Source organism: Heterodontus francisci, chromosome 29 (genome assembly GCF_036365525.1).
Source record: "Heterodontus francisci isolate sHetFra1 chromosome 29, sHetFra1.hap1, whole genome shotgun sequence".
In the NCBI taxonomy this organism is placed as follows: Eukaryota; Metazoa; Chordata; class Chondrichthyes; order Heterodontiformes; family Heterodontidae; genus Heterodontus; species Heterodontus francisci.
This window is the reverse complement of record NC_090399.1, coordinates 43,619,551-43,635,756: the sequence shown is the minus strand read 5'-3', so window position 1 is coordinate 43,635,756 and position 16,206 is coordinate 43,619,551. Positions and strand designations below refer to the sequence as shown.

At 50.9% G+C, this 16,206-nt stretch overlaps 1 protein-coding gene across 1 annotated transcript in view; it reads left to right on the top strand.

Moving 5' to 3' along the window:
- The window catches only part of LOC137345808 (collagen alpha-2(XI) chain-like), a 730,020-nt gene that overhangs the window by 258,707 nt on the left and 455,107 nt on the right, over positions 1-16,206 (top strand). The window contains exons 14-17 of the mRNA XM_068009057.1: positions 4,131-4,205; positions 6,286-6,372; positions 6,967-7,023; positions 14,599-14,652. Coding sequence (XP_067865158.1) covers positions 4,131-4,205; positions 6,286-6,372; positions 6,967-7,023; positions 14,599-14,652 — 273 coding nt within the window. The remainder of the gene's footprint in view (positions 1-4,130; positions 4,206-6,285; positions 6,373-6,966; positions 7,024-14,598; positions 14,653-16,206) is intronic.

Sequence of the window (16,206 nt, the reverse complement as noted above, 5' to 3'; positions counted from 1 at the left end):
AACATTGCCTGGTTAGTGGTGGGTAGCAGGGAAGGAGTTTAACAAATGGCCGTGTGTCTGTGAGGAGAGACAGGGAGGTGTGTGTGTGTGTGTGAGTGATGGGGAGCGGAGTGTGTGTGTGTGTGTGTGTGTGAGAGAGACGGGGAGCGGAGTGTGTGTGTGTAACGCATAACGGCGTGTGTGTGTGACGGGGAGTGGTGTGAGCGTGAGGAGTGACGGAGTGTGTGTGAGTGAGGAGTGATGGCGAGCTGTGTGTGTGTGTGAGTGAGTGACGGGGAGCGGTGTGTGTGTGTGCACGCGCACCTGTGTGTGTGTGTGAGTGACGGGGAGCGGAGTGTGTGTGTGCACGCGCACCTGTGTGTGTGTGTATGTGTATGTGACGGGGAGCGGAGTGTGTATGTGTCAGTGAGTGACGTGGAGTGGTGCGTGTGTGCGTGTGAGTGAGTAACGGGGAGTGTTGTGTGTGAAGAGTGATGGGGAACGGTGTGTGTGAGTGAGTGAGGAGTGACGGGGAGCGGTGTGTGTGAGCGAGTGAGGAGTGACGGGGAGCAGTGTGTGTGAGCGAGTGAGGAGTGACGGGGAGCGGTGTGTGTGTGAGTGAGGAGTGACGGGGAGCAGTGTGTGTGAGCGAGTGAGGAGTGACGGGGAGCGGTGTGTGTGAGCGAGTGAGGAGTGACGGGGAGCGGTGTGTGTGTGAGGAGTGACGGAGCGGTGTGTGTGTGAGGAGTGATGGGGTGCTGTTTGTGTGTGTGTGTGTGAGAGAGAGACGGGGAGCAGAGTGTGTGTGTGTAACGCATAACGGCGTGTGTGTGTGACGGGGAGTGGTGTGAGCGTGAGGAGTGATGGAGTGTGTGTGAGTGAGGAGTGATGGCGAGCTGTGTGTGTGTGTGTGTGTGTGTGTGTGAGTGACGGGGAGTGATGTGTGTGTGTGAGTGACGGGGAGCGGTGTGTGTGTGAGTGAGTGACGGGGAGTGATGTGTGTGTGTGAGTGACGGGGAGCGGGGTGTGTGTGTGAGTGACGGGGAGCAGTGTGTGTGTGTGTGAGTGACGGGGAGTGATGTGTGTGTGTGAGTGACGGGGAGCGGGGTGTGTGTGTGAGTGACGGGGAGCAGTGTGTGTGTGTGTGAGTGACGGGGAGCGGTGTGTGTGTGTGAGTGACGGGGAGCGGTGTGTGTGTGTGAGTGACGAGGAGCGGTGTGTGTGAGTGAGTGACGGGGAGCGGTGTGTGTGTGTGAGTGACGGGGAGTGATGTGTGTGTGTGAGTGACGGGGAGCGGGGTGTGTGTGTGAGTGACGGGGAGCGGTGTGTGTGTGTGAGTGACGGGGAGTGATGTGTGTGTGTGAGTGACGGGGAGCGGGGTGTGTGTGTGAGTGACGGGGAGCGGTGTGTGTGTGAGTGACGGGGAGCGGTGTGTGTGAGTGAGTGACGGGGAGCGGTGTGTGTGTGAGTGACGGGGAGCGGTGTGTGTGAGTGAGTGACGGGGAGCGGTGTGTGTGTGAGTGACGGGGAGCGGTGTGTGTGAGTGAGTGACGGGGAGCGGTGTGTGTGTGTGTGTGTGTGAGTGACGGGGAGCGGTGTGTGTGTGAGTGACGGGGAGCGGTGTGTGTGTGTGTGTGTGAGTGACGGGGAGCGGTGTGTGTGTGTGAGTGACGGTGCGCCGTGTGTGTGTGTGAGTGACGGGGAGCGGTGTGTGTGTGTGTGTGAGTGAGTGACGGGGAGCGGTGTGTGTGTGTGTGTGAGTGAGTGACGGGGAGCGGGGTGTGTGTGTGAGTGACGGGGCGCGGTGTGTGTGTGTGTGAGTGACGGGGAGCGGTGTGTGTGAGTGAGTGACGGGGAGCGGTGTGTTTGTGTGTGAGTGACGGGGAGTGATGTGTGTGTGTGAATGACGGGGAGCGGTGTGTGTGAGTGAGTGACGGGGAGCGGGGTGTGTGTGTGAGTGACGGGGAGCGGTGTGTTTGTGTGTGAGTGACGGGGAGTGATGTGTGAGTGTGTGAGTGAGAGGAGTGTCGGGGACCGCAGTGTTTACGGAGTTCCGGGTAGTGTGGTGTGTGTGAGGGATTATGTGATGGTGTGGTGTGCAAGGAGTTACAAGGACTGGGGAAGTCCATCACACAGATTCCTGCCAGGATTCTCATCTGTTCTCTGAACTGGTCCTTGGGAACAGGATTGTGGAGTAGCAATCTGTCCTCCCCTGGTGGTGATTCTGTGCATTACAGCAACAAAGCACTGATTTTGGGGCTTTCCTTTTGGACTTGGAGGTAACAACTAGTGATGTTGTAACATGTTCTTTCCCCTTGACATTCAGTGGCATTACGATCACTCAATCCCCCACTATGAACACCTTGGGGGTTACCATTGACCAAAACTGAAGTGGAGAAGCCATATAAATACTTGGCTACAAGAGCAGGTCAGAGGCTGGGAATCCTGCAGCGAGTAACTCACCTCCTGACTCCCCAAAGACTGTCCACCATCTACAAGGCACAAGTCAGGAGTGTGATGGAATACTCTCCACTTGCCTGGATAGGTGCAGCTCCAACAACACTCAAGAAGCTCGACACCATCCATGTCAAAGCAACCCACTTAATTGTCACCCCATTCACAAACATTCACTCTCTCCACCACCGACGCACAGTGGCAGCAGTGTGTACCATCTACAAGATGCACTGCAGCAACGCACCAAGGCTCCTTAGACAGAACGTTCCTAACCCGTGACCTGTACCAACTAGAAGGACAAGGGCAGCAAATGCATGGGAACACCACCACCTGCAAGTTCCCCTCCAAGTCACACACCATCCTGACTTGGAACTCTCTCGCCGTTCCTTCACTGTCGCTGGGTCAAAATCCTGGAACTCCCTTCCTAACAGCACTGTGGGTGTACCTACCCCAAATGGACTGCAAAGGTTCAAGAAGGCAGCTCACCACCACCTTCTCAAGGGCAATTAGGGATGGGCAATAAATACTGGCCTGGCCAGCGATGCTCAAATCCTTTGAACGAATGAAAAAAACACACAGGCCAAAGAGGTTAAAGTCAGCCTGGATAGTGTGTGTGTGTGTGTGTGTTTGTGGAGGTGTGTGTGTGTATGCATGCACATATGTGTTTGTGTCTGTGTGCCTGCGTGTGTGCACATGTGCTTGTGCTTGTGTGTGTATATGAGTGTGCGCGTATGAATGTATTCATGTGCAGGCACGTTGGCAGAGCCAGTTCTTTCCGAAGAAGGTGGTTTTCGGAATGCTGGGATCAGTGGGAGGGAGATGCTGGGATCTGGTGGCATTCCGAGATGGAAATTTCAGCTCCTGTCAAGATACGTAGTGCCGGTGTTCCCTCGAATGTACATAAAGATATCATCTTTCAGGTTGTAACCATCACCATTTAACGACAAATATTTGATTCACAATATATATCATAGAGGAGTTAATTTACCATGCACAGCAATGGCATCACGTAATTTAAAAAAAAAATTCATTCATGGGATGTGGGCGTCGCTGGCTTGTCCCTAATTGCCCTTGCTAGGCCATTTCACAGGGCAATTAAGAGTCACATGTAGGACAAACCAAGTAAGGACGGCAGATTTCCTTCCCTCAAGGGGTATTATAGTGAACCTGGCGGGTTTATGCAGCAATCTGATAGTTTCACGGTCACTATTACTGAGACTGGTGTTTTTTGATTAGGAATTTATTAATTGAATACTATTTCCCCAAATTGCTTTGGTGGGATTTGAACCCCTGTCCCCAAGTCATTAATCCTGCCTTCTGGGTTACTCGTCCCATAACAGAACCACCGTGCGACCGTGCCACGCAGTATCTGTTTTATTAGATACAGTATTTGATTTTTCATGTACAATTAAGCAGTATTCAGTCTGTTAAGTACAGTAAGGATATATATTGTACACGACTCAATCTATTATACAGTTCTGGTGTGTTATGTACACTGGGGGAGTGATTATACACAGTTATGGTATATGTTATGAACAGCACTAGGTATACAATGATATGGTATCTGTTCTGTCGAGTATTTGACCTATTTCTCATCCTCCTGATTTGAGCCGGTGCAGATTGTTGCTATTTTTGGGGCGGGGCAGCGGTGGTGCCTCCGTCGATTGGCTAACTCTGATCATGTGATCTGTTTCCAGGGGCGCAGTGGCCGTCCTGGGCTTCCTGGTGCTGATGGGCTGCCCGGTCCCCCTGGTACATCACTCATGCTGCCGGTAAGTAATGGTGTGAGGGAGGGAGAGGAGAGGAGAGGAGAGGAGGAGGCGGGGGGAGGGGATGTGGTGAGGTCGTCAGATCTATCCAATTAGTCCCACTCCTTTCCCTAGAGCCCTGGACATTTTCTTCCCTTTCAAATATTGATCCAATTGACCTTTTGAAAGTTATCATTGAATCTGCTTCCACTGCCCTTTCAGGCAGAACATTCCAGATCACAACAACTCACTGTGTGAAAGAAATGTTTCCTCCCGTCGCCTCAGGTTCTTTTTGTCAATCGCCCTAAATCTGTGTCCTCTGGCTGCTGACCCTCCAGCCAGTGGAAATTCCCCTTATTTACTCTAGCAAAACCCCATTAACATTTTGAGCACCCCTTTTAAATCTCCCATTGACCTTCTCTGCTCCAGGGACAATTCTGCGCGAGGGAGCCGGACCCCAGTCTTGTGACTTGCCTTTAAGAGAAGCACTGGGATGAAACGTTGGAATGGGGAGCACTCTGGATGGTTCAACGTCCTCTGTTCGGTGTTTGTACGCGTTGGTTAATGTGATCATGCCTTGTCTATTTTAACACAGGAATGGCTGGGACATGCTGGAGGCCACTGCACTCCACCAGGCCGATCCTCATTTTTGGAAACACCTCACACACTCATTTCTCTCTCACTCTCCAGATGTTTCCTTGGCCAGCTCCTGATCCATGTCCCTCTCGGACATCTCCCGCTCTGCTCCTATAAACCTGTCCATTCCATATAATCACCACATGCTGGAAATGGATGTGTGCCTTGGGTGCTTTTCTCAGGCTATTCCTTCTCCAACGATCCGACAAAATTGCACTTTTGAGCATCTTTGAGTGCGTTAAGAAAGGTGTTTGAGATATTACAGGAAGGGATTGCTTGCCCTTGGACTCGAGCACTGACCTCCCGTCTGGGATTGAATTAATTCTTAAAATATTTATTGTGCATTTTATAGCTTTTAGCGTACAGACTTACTGATGACTTCTCAGTATCATTACTAAATGACAAACAAGGGTAAAATAGCAAGACTTGTACACAAATCCATCTCATTCTCAAAGCAGGTCCTTAAACTGCACAGACATTTTTTTTCTGGTGCTCCTTGCCTGGCAGCAGTCTGCTCTTAGTCAAAAGTTCATTTTCTCTGTTGGTTGCAATGCTGTAAACTGAGACTGCTTGATACCATTGTTCTCCTTAGAGTAGAGAAGGTGAAAAGGACACATGATAGAGGTCTTCAAAATCATGAAAGATTTATACAGGGTAAATAAAGAAAACTGTTCCCAGTGGCTGATGGGTCGATAACTGGACCTCACAGATTTAAGGTGATTGGCAAAAGAACCAGAGGTGGCAGTAGGAAAAACATTTTTGTGCAACAAATGTTTAGGATTTGGAATGCAATTCCTGATCGGGCAGTCACCTTCAGATGGGAATGGGATAAAAACTTGAAGGAGAAAAATGTGTAGGCTTATGGGTGCGGGGGACTTGTGGGGGGGGGGGGGGGGGTTGTTGGGGAGAGCAAATAGGGGAGTGCGACAAACTGGATTGCTGTTTGCAAGAGCCAGACTTAATGGGCTGACTGTCCTCCTACTGTGCTGGACTGATCCATGATTCCAGAAAAATGACAGGAAGCGACTGCGTGCCCCGGGGAAGTATTTGAGAAATTACAGGAAGATAGTGGCTGCCTCCAGGACAATTTGACAAATTGATTGATTTCCTTGTCCATCGCAGGGCTTGCAATAGATACGAGAGTTTCTGGGCTAGAGTCAGTGGGCTTGTATCTGGATACAGGCAGTGCGAGGAACCTTGGTGAGGTAAAGATGGATGGCACAGGGCTGGAACTCTGGCATAGGCTCCCAGTGGGTGAGGTTTGATGTCAGGGCATGACCCTTACCGATAGGCCCGGACAGCGTGCGAACAGCGTGAGCTTCTGCAACAGGCTGGGCCCGAGGTGGGAGCACCGCAGGCCGACAGGCACTAAGCGGAATGACTCTGGACATCACCCTCTCTGTGCAATGTTGTCTTTCTCTAACCACCTGCCTCATGTGTTTGCCTGTGCGCATTTTTCTCTTTTCAGTTCCGATTTGGTGCGAGCGGAGGGGATAAGGGACCAGTTGTGTCTGCACAAGAGGCACAGGCCCAGGCGATTCTACAACAAGCTCGGGTAGGTATAGAGCCTGATAGAGGACCCCTAGCTAGACTGGCACCGGGCACTTCCCTCCCCTCCCCGCCCTGCCCCGGGATCATCCCGGTTGAACCCGAGCGGACTTTCACTGCCTTGCCCGCGGTTAGCCTGTCTCGCAATGGCGGGGTTCAAAGAGGTGAAGGCTGTGAATTGGGAGTCATTAGTGGGCCATTACCGGCCGCTCTTTGGGACAGGGTGTGTGTGTGTGTTTGTGTGTGTGAAGTGGGGGAGGGGCGTCTCTTGGATAAACACCAATGAAACGGGTGACTCCATAAGTAAACACCAACCAGAGACACCTACCTTGAGATTGGATTGGTCTGATTGGTTTGGTGATGCTGAGCAACAGCTGTCCTGTGGGTAGGGGGGCGGGGGTGTGGTTGGCGGGAGCAGAGTGATCAAAGCTCCGACGTTTCCATGGAAACTCAGTCGATGCGGGCTCCCGGACCTGAGCCCCGATATCGGGCCTACACCATAGGGTTCATGAATCCTTCCCTCAGAGTAGTTGCTTTGAGCCATTGGGTAAATAGCTGACCCCAGCACCTCCCCAGCTGACCTCTCTACTTCTTCTTCCAGTTGGCGTTACGAGGACCTTCAGGACCCATGGGTTTCACAGGACGACCAGGACCTGTGGTGAGCAACCTCTTCCCTGCCTCCTGCCTGTTCAATGCTTTCCAGGTCGCCACACTATCTCATGGGACTCTGAGGACATGTGGGATTAGGGGGGAGCGGGGTGCGTTCAAGAATCATCAGGAAAAGCTGTACAAACAGGGGTCCAGGTCTATTCAATCAGAATATCACAATTTATAAAGAGCTTTAAACCACCAAATGGATCCAAGGATTCATGGGGATGTTGAGACCCAGGATGTACCAGGAAAACCGTCCAATTATCCAGCCGTGACTCAGTGGGTAACACTCACGCCTCTAAGTTACAAGGCCAGGGATTCAAGTTCCACTCTAGACCTGAGCCCATAATCCAGCCTGACACTTGCAGTGCAGTACTGAGGGAGTGCAGCACTGTCAGAGGGTCAGTACTGAGGGAGTGCTGCACTGTCAGAAGGTCAGTACTGAGGGAGTGCAGCACTGTCAGAGGCTCAGTACTGAGGGAGTGCTGCACTGTTGGAGGGGCAGTACTGAGGGAGTGCTGCACTGTCAGAGGGTCAGTACTGAGGGAGTGCAGCACTGTCAGAGGGGCAGTACTGAGGGAGTGCAGCACTGTTGGAGGGGCAGTACTAGGGGAGTGCTGCACTGTCGGAGGGTCAGTACTGAGGGAGTGCTGCACTGTCGGAGGGTCAGTACTGAGGGAGTGCTGCATTGTCAGAGGGTCAGTACTGAGGGAGTGCTGCACTGTCGGAGGGTCAGTACTGAGGGAGTGCAGCACTGTCAGAGGTTCAGTACTGAGGGAGTGCAGCACTGTCAGAGGGTCAGTACTGAGAGAGTGCTGCACTGTTGGAGGGGCAGTACTAGGGGAGTGCTGCGCTGTCGGAAGGTCAGTACTGAGGGAGTGCTGCACTGTCGGAGGGTCAGTACTGAGGGAGTGCTGCACTGTCGGAGGGTCAGTACTGAGGGAGTGCTGCACTGTCAGAGGGTCAGTACTGAGGGAGTGCTGCACTGTCGGAGGGTCAGTACTGAGGGAGTGCTGCACTGTCAGAGGGTCAGTACTGAGGGAGTGCTGCACTGTCGGAGGGTCAGTACTGAGGGAGTGCTGCACTGTCGGAGCTGCTGTCCTTCGGATGAAAGGAGCCCCTGCTGTGTGATTTAAGTGGATACTAATACTCTGAGCCACGATGTGAAATTGTGCAATATTTCAGCCACCAATCCTCCCTCGATTGACTGCAGGAATCCTGGAAATGTTAACCCCTATTTGGTAGCAGGAGCGCCATCCAATCATTCAGCCCCGGATCAATTGGTCGTTCCCTCACCTCCGAGGTAGACAGTTGCGGGTTCGAGGCTCCACTCGGGCCTCGAACACTGAATCTCGGCCTGCAGATTGTGCGGTCAGTCTCCTCGTTTCCCCGGTTACGGTATGTCTCCGGTGGCATCACAGCGATCAACACCCTTCCAAAGTACATACTCTGTGAAGTTTTGACAACTTGCTACGGTGACTCCTCAACATGCGAGTGGATAGAATTCGGCCGATGTTCAGGCAGCAGTTGCGCGATGGGAAAGATGGAGTCGAGATTGGAGGCCAGGAGCCTCCTGGGGGGCTCCACTGACTCTGGCAACATGGCTGCCGTTGCCATTCTGAGGGAGCTGCATAGAGTGGGGGTGGGCCCCAGCATGAGCCTGGCTTCAGCTCTAACCCTGCCCCTCCCCATCCACTCCCTCCCAGCGGAGACCATCTCTACAGTATAGACCTGCAGGGATTGCGGTTGGCCTAAGTAAGGGAGAGGGAGGGGAGACAGACCCCATGCCAATCTTCACCCTCCCGCAACCCATGCTGTGCCAGCGGGCTATTTGGCCATGGGTGATGGCACAGCAGAGCCCAGTCGGATCCTTGCCAACAGTCCGCACGTGGTCACTTGAAAGGAAAAAGGACAGAGGCCAATTGGAGAGCCTCCACTACCCTGGCTGAGATGAGCAGATACAACAGAGAGGAGTAGTCTGCTGGGTCGGGTGCAATTCGATGTTAAATATTGTACAAAGCAGCTGGGCTCAACTGCTATTGAGGAAGTGTCTGGACTTGAACAATGGACACTTTGGTTGACGAGGGATATTGAGGATCTGGTCGGGACAAAGAAGGAGGCATATGTCAGGCATAGGCAGCTGGGATCAAGCGAGTCCCTCGAGGAGTATACAGTATGTAGGAGTGCACTTAAGAAGGAAATTAGGAGGGCGAAAAGGGGCCATGAGATTTCCCTGACAGATAAGATAAAGGAGAATCCTAAAAATTTCTCTAAGTTCTTCCTCTTCTTTGGCCTCCTTGTCTCGAGAGACAATGGGTAAGCACCTGGAGGTGGTCAGTGGTTTGTGACGCAGCGCCTGGAGTGGCTATAAAGGCCAATTCTAGAGTGACAGGCTCTTCCACAGGTGCTGCAGATAAAATTGGTTGTCGGGGCTGTTGCACAGTTGGCTCTCCCCTTGTGCTTCTGTCTTTTTTCCTGCCAACTGCTAAGTCTCTTTGACTCGCCACACATTAGCCCCGCTTTTATGGCTGCCCGCCAGCTCTAGCGAACGCTGGCAACTGACTCCCACGACTTGTGATCAGTGTCACAGGATTTCATGTCGCGTTTGCAGACGTCTCTATAGCGGAGACATGGATGGCCGGTGGGTCTGATACCAGTGGCGAGCTCGCTGTACAATGTGTCTTTGGGGATCCTGCCATCTTCCATGCGGCTCACATGGCCAAGCCATCTCAAGCGCCGCTGACTCAGTAGTGTGTATAAGCTGGGGATGTTGGCCGCCTCGAGGACTTCTGTGTTGGAGATACGGTCCTGACACCTGATGCCAAGGATTCTCCGGAGGCAGCGAAGATGGAATCAATTGAGACGTCGCTCTTGGCTGACATACGTTATCCAGGCCTCACTGCCGTAGAGCAAGGTACCGAGGACACAGGCTTGATACACTCGGACTTTTGTGTTCCGTGTCAGTGCGCCATTTTCCCACACTGTCTTGGTCAGTCTGGACATAGCAGTGGAATCCTTTCCCATGCGCTTGTTTAATTCTGCATCTAGAGACAGGTTACTGGTGATAGTTGAGCCTAGGTAGGTGAAGTCTTGAACCACTTCCAGACAGTGGTCGCCGATATTGATGGATGGAGTATTTCTGATGTCCTGCCCCATGATGTTGGTTTTCTTGAGGCTGATGGTTCGGCCAAATTCATTGCAGGCAGCCGCAATCCTGTCGATGAGTCTCTGCAGACAGTCTTCAGTGTGAGATGTTAATGCAGCATCATCAGCAAAGAGGAGTTCTCTGATGAGGACTTTCCGTACTTTGGTCTTCACTCTTAGGCGGGCAAGGTTGAATAACTTGCCACCTGATCTTGTGTGGAGGAAAATTCCTTCTTCTGAAGACTTGAACGCATGTGAGAGCAGCAGTGAGAAGAAGATCCCAAACAGTGTAGGTGTGAGAACACAGCCCTGTTTTACGCCATCAGGATTGGAAAGGGGTCTGATGAGGTACCGCTATGCTGAATTGTGCCTTTCATGTTGTCATGGAATGAGGTGATGATACTTAGTAGCTTTGGTGGACATCCGATCTTTTCTAGTAGTCTGAAGAGACCACGTCTGCTGACGAGGTCAAAGGCTTTGGTGAGATCAATGAAAGCAATGTAGAGGGGCATCTGTTGTTTGTGACATTTCTCCTGTAGCTGGCAAAGGGAGAACAGCATGTCAACGGTCGATCTCTCTGCTCGAAAGCCACACTGTGCCTCAGGGTAGACACGCTCGGCCAGCTTCTGGAGCCTGTTTAAAGCTACTCGAGCGAAGACTTTCCCCACTCTGCTGAGCAGGGTTTCTATAAGTATATTAAGAGTAAAAGGGTAGCTAGGGCGAGAGTAGGTCCCCTGAAGGATCAATGTGGTAATCTATGTGTGGAGCCACGGGAAGTGGGCGAGGTCTTAAATGTCTGTATTTACTGTGGAGAAGGTCATGGAAGCTAGTGAATTCAAGGGAGGGAACAGCAATATCCTGGAGCATATCAACATTACAAAGGAGGAGGTGTTGGAGGTTTTGAAGCACATTAAGGTGGATAAATTCCCAGGGCCTGACCAGGTGTATCCTAAGATGCTATGGGAAGCAAGGGAGGAGATTGCTGGGGCCCTGGCAGAGATTTTTGTATCATCGTTAGCCACGGGTGAGGTACCGGAAGACTGGAGGATAGCTAATGTCGTGCCTTTATTTAAGAAGGGCAGCAGGGATAATCCAGGGAACTCAAGGCCGGTGAGCCTTCCATCAGTGGTGGGAAAGTTATTGGAAGGGATTCTGAGAGACAGGATTTAGATGCATTTGGGAAGGCAAGGTCTGATTAGGGATAGTCAGCATGGCTTTGTGCGTGGGAAATCATGTCTCACGAATTTGATTGAGTTTTTTGAGGAGGTGACCAAGAGGATTGACGAGGGCAGGGCGATGGACGTTGTCTACATGGACTTTAGCAAGGCCTTTGACAAGGTCCCACGTGGTAGGCTGGTCCAGAAGGTTCGAGCACATGGGATCCAGGGTGAGCTAGCCAATTGGATACAAAATTGGCTTGGTGACAGGAGGCAGAGGGTGGGAGTGGAGGGTTGTTTTTCAGATTGGAGGCCGGTGACCAGTGGTGTGCCGCAGGGATCGGTGCTGGGCCCTCTGTTGTTTGTCATATATATTAATGACTTGGATGTGAATGTAGGGGGCATGATTAGTAAGTTTGCAGATGACACCAAAATTGGTGGTTTAGTGGACAGTGAAGAAGGTTGTCTAAGGTTACAACAGGATATAGATAAACACGGAAAGTGGGCAAGGGATTGGCAAATGGAATTTAACGCAGACAAGTGCAAAATGATGCATTTTGGGAAGTTAAACCAGGGCAGGACATATACTGTGAATGGCAGGGCCCTGGGGAGTGTTGTTGAGCAGAGAGACCTTGGGGTGCAAGTACATAGTTCCCTGAAAGTGGCAACACAGGTAGACAGGGTGGTGAAGAAGGCGTATGGCATGCTTGCCTTCATCGGCTGAGGCATTGAGTACAAGAGTTGGGATGTCATGTTACAGTTGTACATAAGGTTGGTTAGGCCGCATTTGGAGTACTGTGTGCAGTTCTGGTCACCGCACTACAGGAAAGATGTGATTAAGCTCTAGAGGGTGCAGAAAAGATTCACAAGGATGTTGCCTGGTTTGGAGGGCTTGAGTTATCAAGAGAGATTGGATAGGCTGGGTCTGTTTTCCCTGGAGTGAAGGAGGCTGAGAGGGGACATGATAGAGGTATATAAAATTATGAGAGGCATAGATAGGGTAGATAGCCAGAGTCTGTTTCCCATGGTAGGGGTGACTAAAACTAGAGGGCATAGATTTAAGGTGAGAGGGAGGAGATTTAAAGGGGATCAAAGGGGTAAATTTTTCACACAAAGAATAGTGGGTATCTGGAATAAGCTGCCAGAGGAGGTGGTGGAGACAGGAACAGTAGCAACATTTAAGAGGCATCTGGACAGGCGCTTGAATGAGCAAGGCATCGAGGGATATGGAATTAATGCAGGTTGGTGGTTTAGTATAGATAGGCATTATGGTCGGCATGAACGTGATGGGCCGAAGGGCCTGTTTCTATGCTGTATGACTCTAAGGCTCTATGAAGGGTTTGCACTCCTACCCTCTAGTGGAACTGAGGGGCAGGAAGGCTGTTGCAGTGGACAGAGGAGGGAATCTATGCGTGGAGTGAGAGGAAATGGGCGAGATACTAAATGAGTACTTTGCATCAGTATTCACCAAAGAGAAGGACTTGGTGGATCATGAGTCTAGGGAAGGGAATGTAGATAGTCTGGGTCATGTCATTATCAAAAAGGAGGAAGTGTTGGGAGTCTTGAAAAACATTAAGGTAGATAAGTCCCCAGGGCCTGATGGGATCTACCCCAGAATACTGAGGGAGGCAAGGGAGGAAATTGCTGGGGCCTTGACAGAAATCTTTGTATCCTCATTGGCTACAGGTGAGGTCCCAGCGGACTGGAGAATAGCCAACGTTGTTCCTTTGTTTTTAGAAGGGAAGCAAGGATAATCCAGGAAATTATAGGCTGGTGAGCCTTACGTCAGTGGTAGGGAAACTATTAGAGAGGATTCTTCGGGACAGGATTTATTCCCATTTGGAAACAAATGAACTTATTAGCGAGAGGCAGCATGGTTTTGTGAAGGGGAGGTCATGTCTCACTAACCTGATTGAGTTTTTTGAGGAAGTTACGAAGATGATTGATGAAGGAAGGGCAGTGGATGTTATCTATATGGACTTCAGTAAAGCCTTTGACAAGGTCCCGCATGGCAGACTGGTACAAAAGGTGAAGTCACATGAGATCAGAGGTGAGCTGGCAAGATGGATACAGAACTGGCTCGGTCAGAGAAGACAGAGGGTAGCAGTGGAAGGGTGCTTTTCTGAATGGAGGGATGTGACTAGTGATGTTCTGCAGGGATCAGTGCTGGGACCTTTGCTGTTTGTAGTATATATAAATGATTTGGAGGAAAATGTAGCTGGTCTGATTAGTAAGTTTGCGGACGACACAAAGGTTGGTGGAGTTACGGATAATGATGAGGATTGTCAGAGGATACAGCAGGATATAGATCGGTTGGAGACTTGGGCGGAGAAATGACAGATGGAGTTTAATCCGGACAAATGTGAGGTAATGCATTTTGGAAGGTCTAATGCAGGTGGGAAGTATACAGTAAATGGCAGAACCCTTAGGAGTATTGACAGACAGAGAGATCTGGGCGTACAGGTCCACAGGTCACTGAAAGTGGCAATGCAGGTGGATAAGGTCGTCAAGAAGGCATACGGCATGCTTGCCTTCATCGGTCGGGGCATAGAGTATAAAAATTGGCAAGTCATGTTGCAGCTGTACAGAACCTTAGTTAGGCCACACTTAGAATATTGCGTGCAATTCTGGTCGCCACACTACCAGAAGGACATGGAGGCTTTGGAGAGGGTACAGAGGAGGTTTACCAGGATGTTGCCTGGTCTGGAGGGCATTAGCTATGAGGAGAGGTTGGATAAACTCGGATTGTTTTCACTGGAACGACGGAGGTGGAGGGGCGACATGATAGAGGTTTACAAAGTTATGAGCGGCATGGACAGAGTGGATAGTCAGAAGCTTTTTCCCAGGGTGGAAGAGTCAGTTACGAGGGGACATAGATTTAAGGTATGAGGGGCAAAGTTTAGAGGGGATGTGCGAGGCAGGTTTTTTACACAGATGGTGGTGAGTGCCTGGAACTTGCTGCCAGGGGAGGTGGTGGAAGCAGATACAATAGCGATGTTTAAGAGACATCTTGACAAATATATGAATAGGAAGGGAATAGAGGGATATGGGCCCTGGAAGTGCAGAAGGTGTTAGTTTAGGCAGGCATCAAGATTGGCGCAGGCTTGGAGGGCCGAATGGCCTGTTCCTGTGCTGTACTGTTCTTTGTTCTTTGTTCTTTGGTTGGTGTGAGATGGCCAATGCAGCGTGAACTGCCCAATCTCTCAGCTCCTTACACCAGTAGATATATTTTCCACCCTGTTCTCACTCACGCTGATCATGATCTTGCTCTTGGTTTCCAGGGAAGTCCTGGAGGATATGGTCTAAAGGGAGAAGAAGGTGACATGGGTCCCCAGGTAGGCAATCTGCTTATCTCAGAGTATATGTGTGTAGTGTGGGGGGCTCGGGGGTCAGTGTGCAATGTGGGGGGTACAGTGAGTGACGGTGTAATGTGGGGATTACAGTGATTGACGGTGTAATGAGGGAGGTTCAGTGATTGACGGTGTAATGTGGGGTACAGTGAGTGATGGTGTAATGTGGGGTACAGTGAGTGACGGTGTAATGTGGGGGAGGTACAGTGATTGACGGTGTAATGTGGGGATTACAGTGATTGACGGTGTAATGTGGGGGAGGTACAGTGATTGACGGTGTAATGTGGGGATTACAGTGATTGACGGTGTAATGAGGGAGGTTCAGTGATTGACGGTGTAATGTGGGGATTACAGTGATTGACAGTGTAATGTGGGGTACAGTGATTGACGGTGTAATGTGGGGGGTACAGTGATTGATGGTGTAATGTGGGGGGTACAGTGATTGACGGTGTAATGTGGGGGGTACAGTGATTGACGGTGTAATGTGGGGATTACAGTGATTGACGGTGTAATGTGGGGGGTACAGTGATTGATGGTGTAATGTGGGGGGTGCAGTGAGTGATGGTGTAATGTGGGGGGTGGGGGTACTGTGATTGACGGTGTAATGTGGGGGGGTACAGTGATTGACAGTGTTTTGTGGGGTACAGTGAGTGACGGTGTAATGTGGGGTACAGTGATTGATGGTGTAATGTGGGGGGTACTATGATTGACGGTGTAATGTGGGGGGTACAGTGATTGATGGTGTAATGTGGGGGGTACAGTGAGTGATGGTGTAATGTGGGGGAGGTACAGTGATTGATGGTGTAATGTGGGGGGTACAGTGAGTGATGGTGTAATGTGGGGGAGGTACAGTGATTGATGGTGTAATGTGGGGGGTACAGTGAGTGATGGTGTAATGTGGGGGAGGTACAGTGATTGATGGTGTAATGTGGGGGGTACAGTGAGTGATGGTGTAATGTGGGGGGTGGGGGTACTGTGATTGACGGTGTAATGTGGGGGGTACAGTGATTGACAGTGTTTTGTGGGGTACAGTGAGTGACGGTGTAATGTGGGGTACAGTGATTGATGGTGTAATGTGGGGGGTACTATGATTGACGGTGTAATGTGGGGGGTACAGTGATTGATGGTGTAATATGGGGGGTACAGTGATTGACGGTGTAATGTGGGGGGTACAGTGATTGACGGTGTAATGTGGGGGGTTCAGTGATTGATGGTGTAATGTGGGGGGTACAGTGATTGACGGTGTAATGTGGGGGGTACAGTGATTGATGGTGTAATGTGGGGGGTACAGTGATTGACGGTGTAATGTGGGGGGTACAGTGATTGACGGTGTAATGTGGGGGGTACAGTGATTGATGGTGTAATGTGGGGATTACAGTGATTGATGGTGTAATGTGGGGGGTACAGTGATTGATGGTGTAATGTGGGGGGGGGGGTACAGTGATTGACGGTGTAATGTGGGGGGTGGGGGTACTGTGATTGACGGTGTAATGTGGGGGGTACAGTGATTGATGGTGTAATGTGGGGGGTACAGTGATT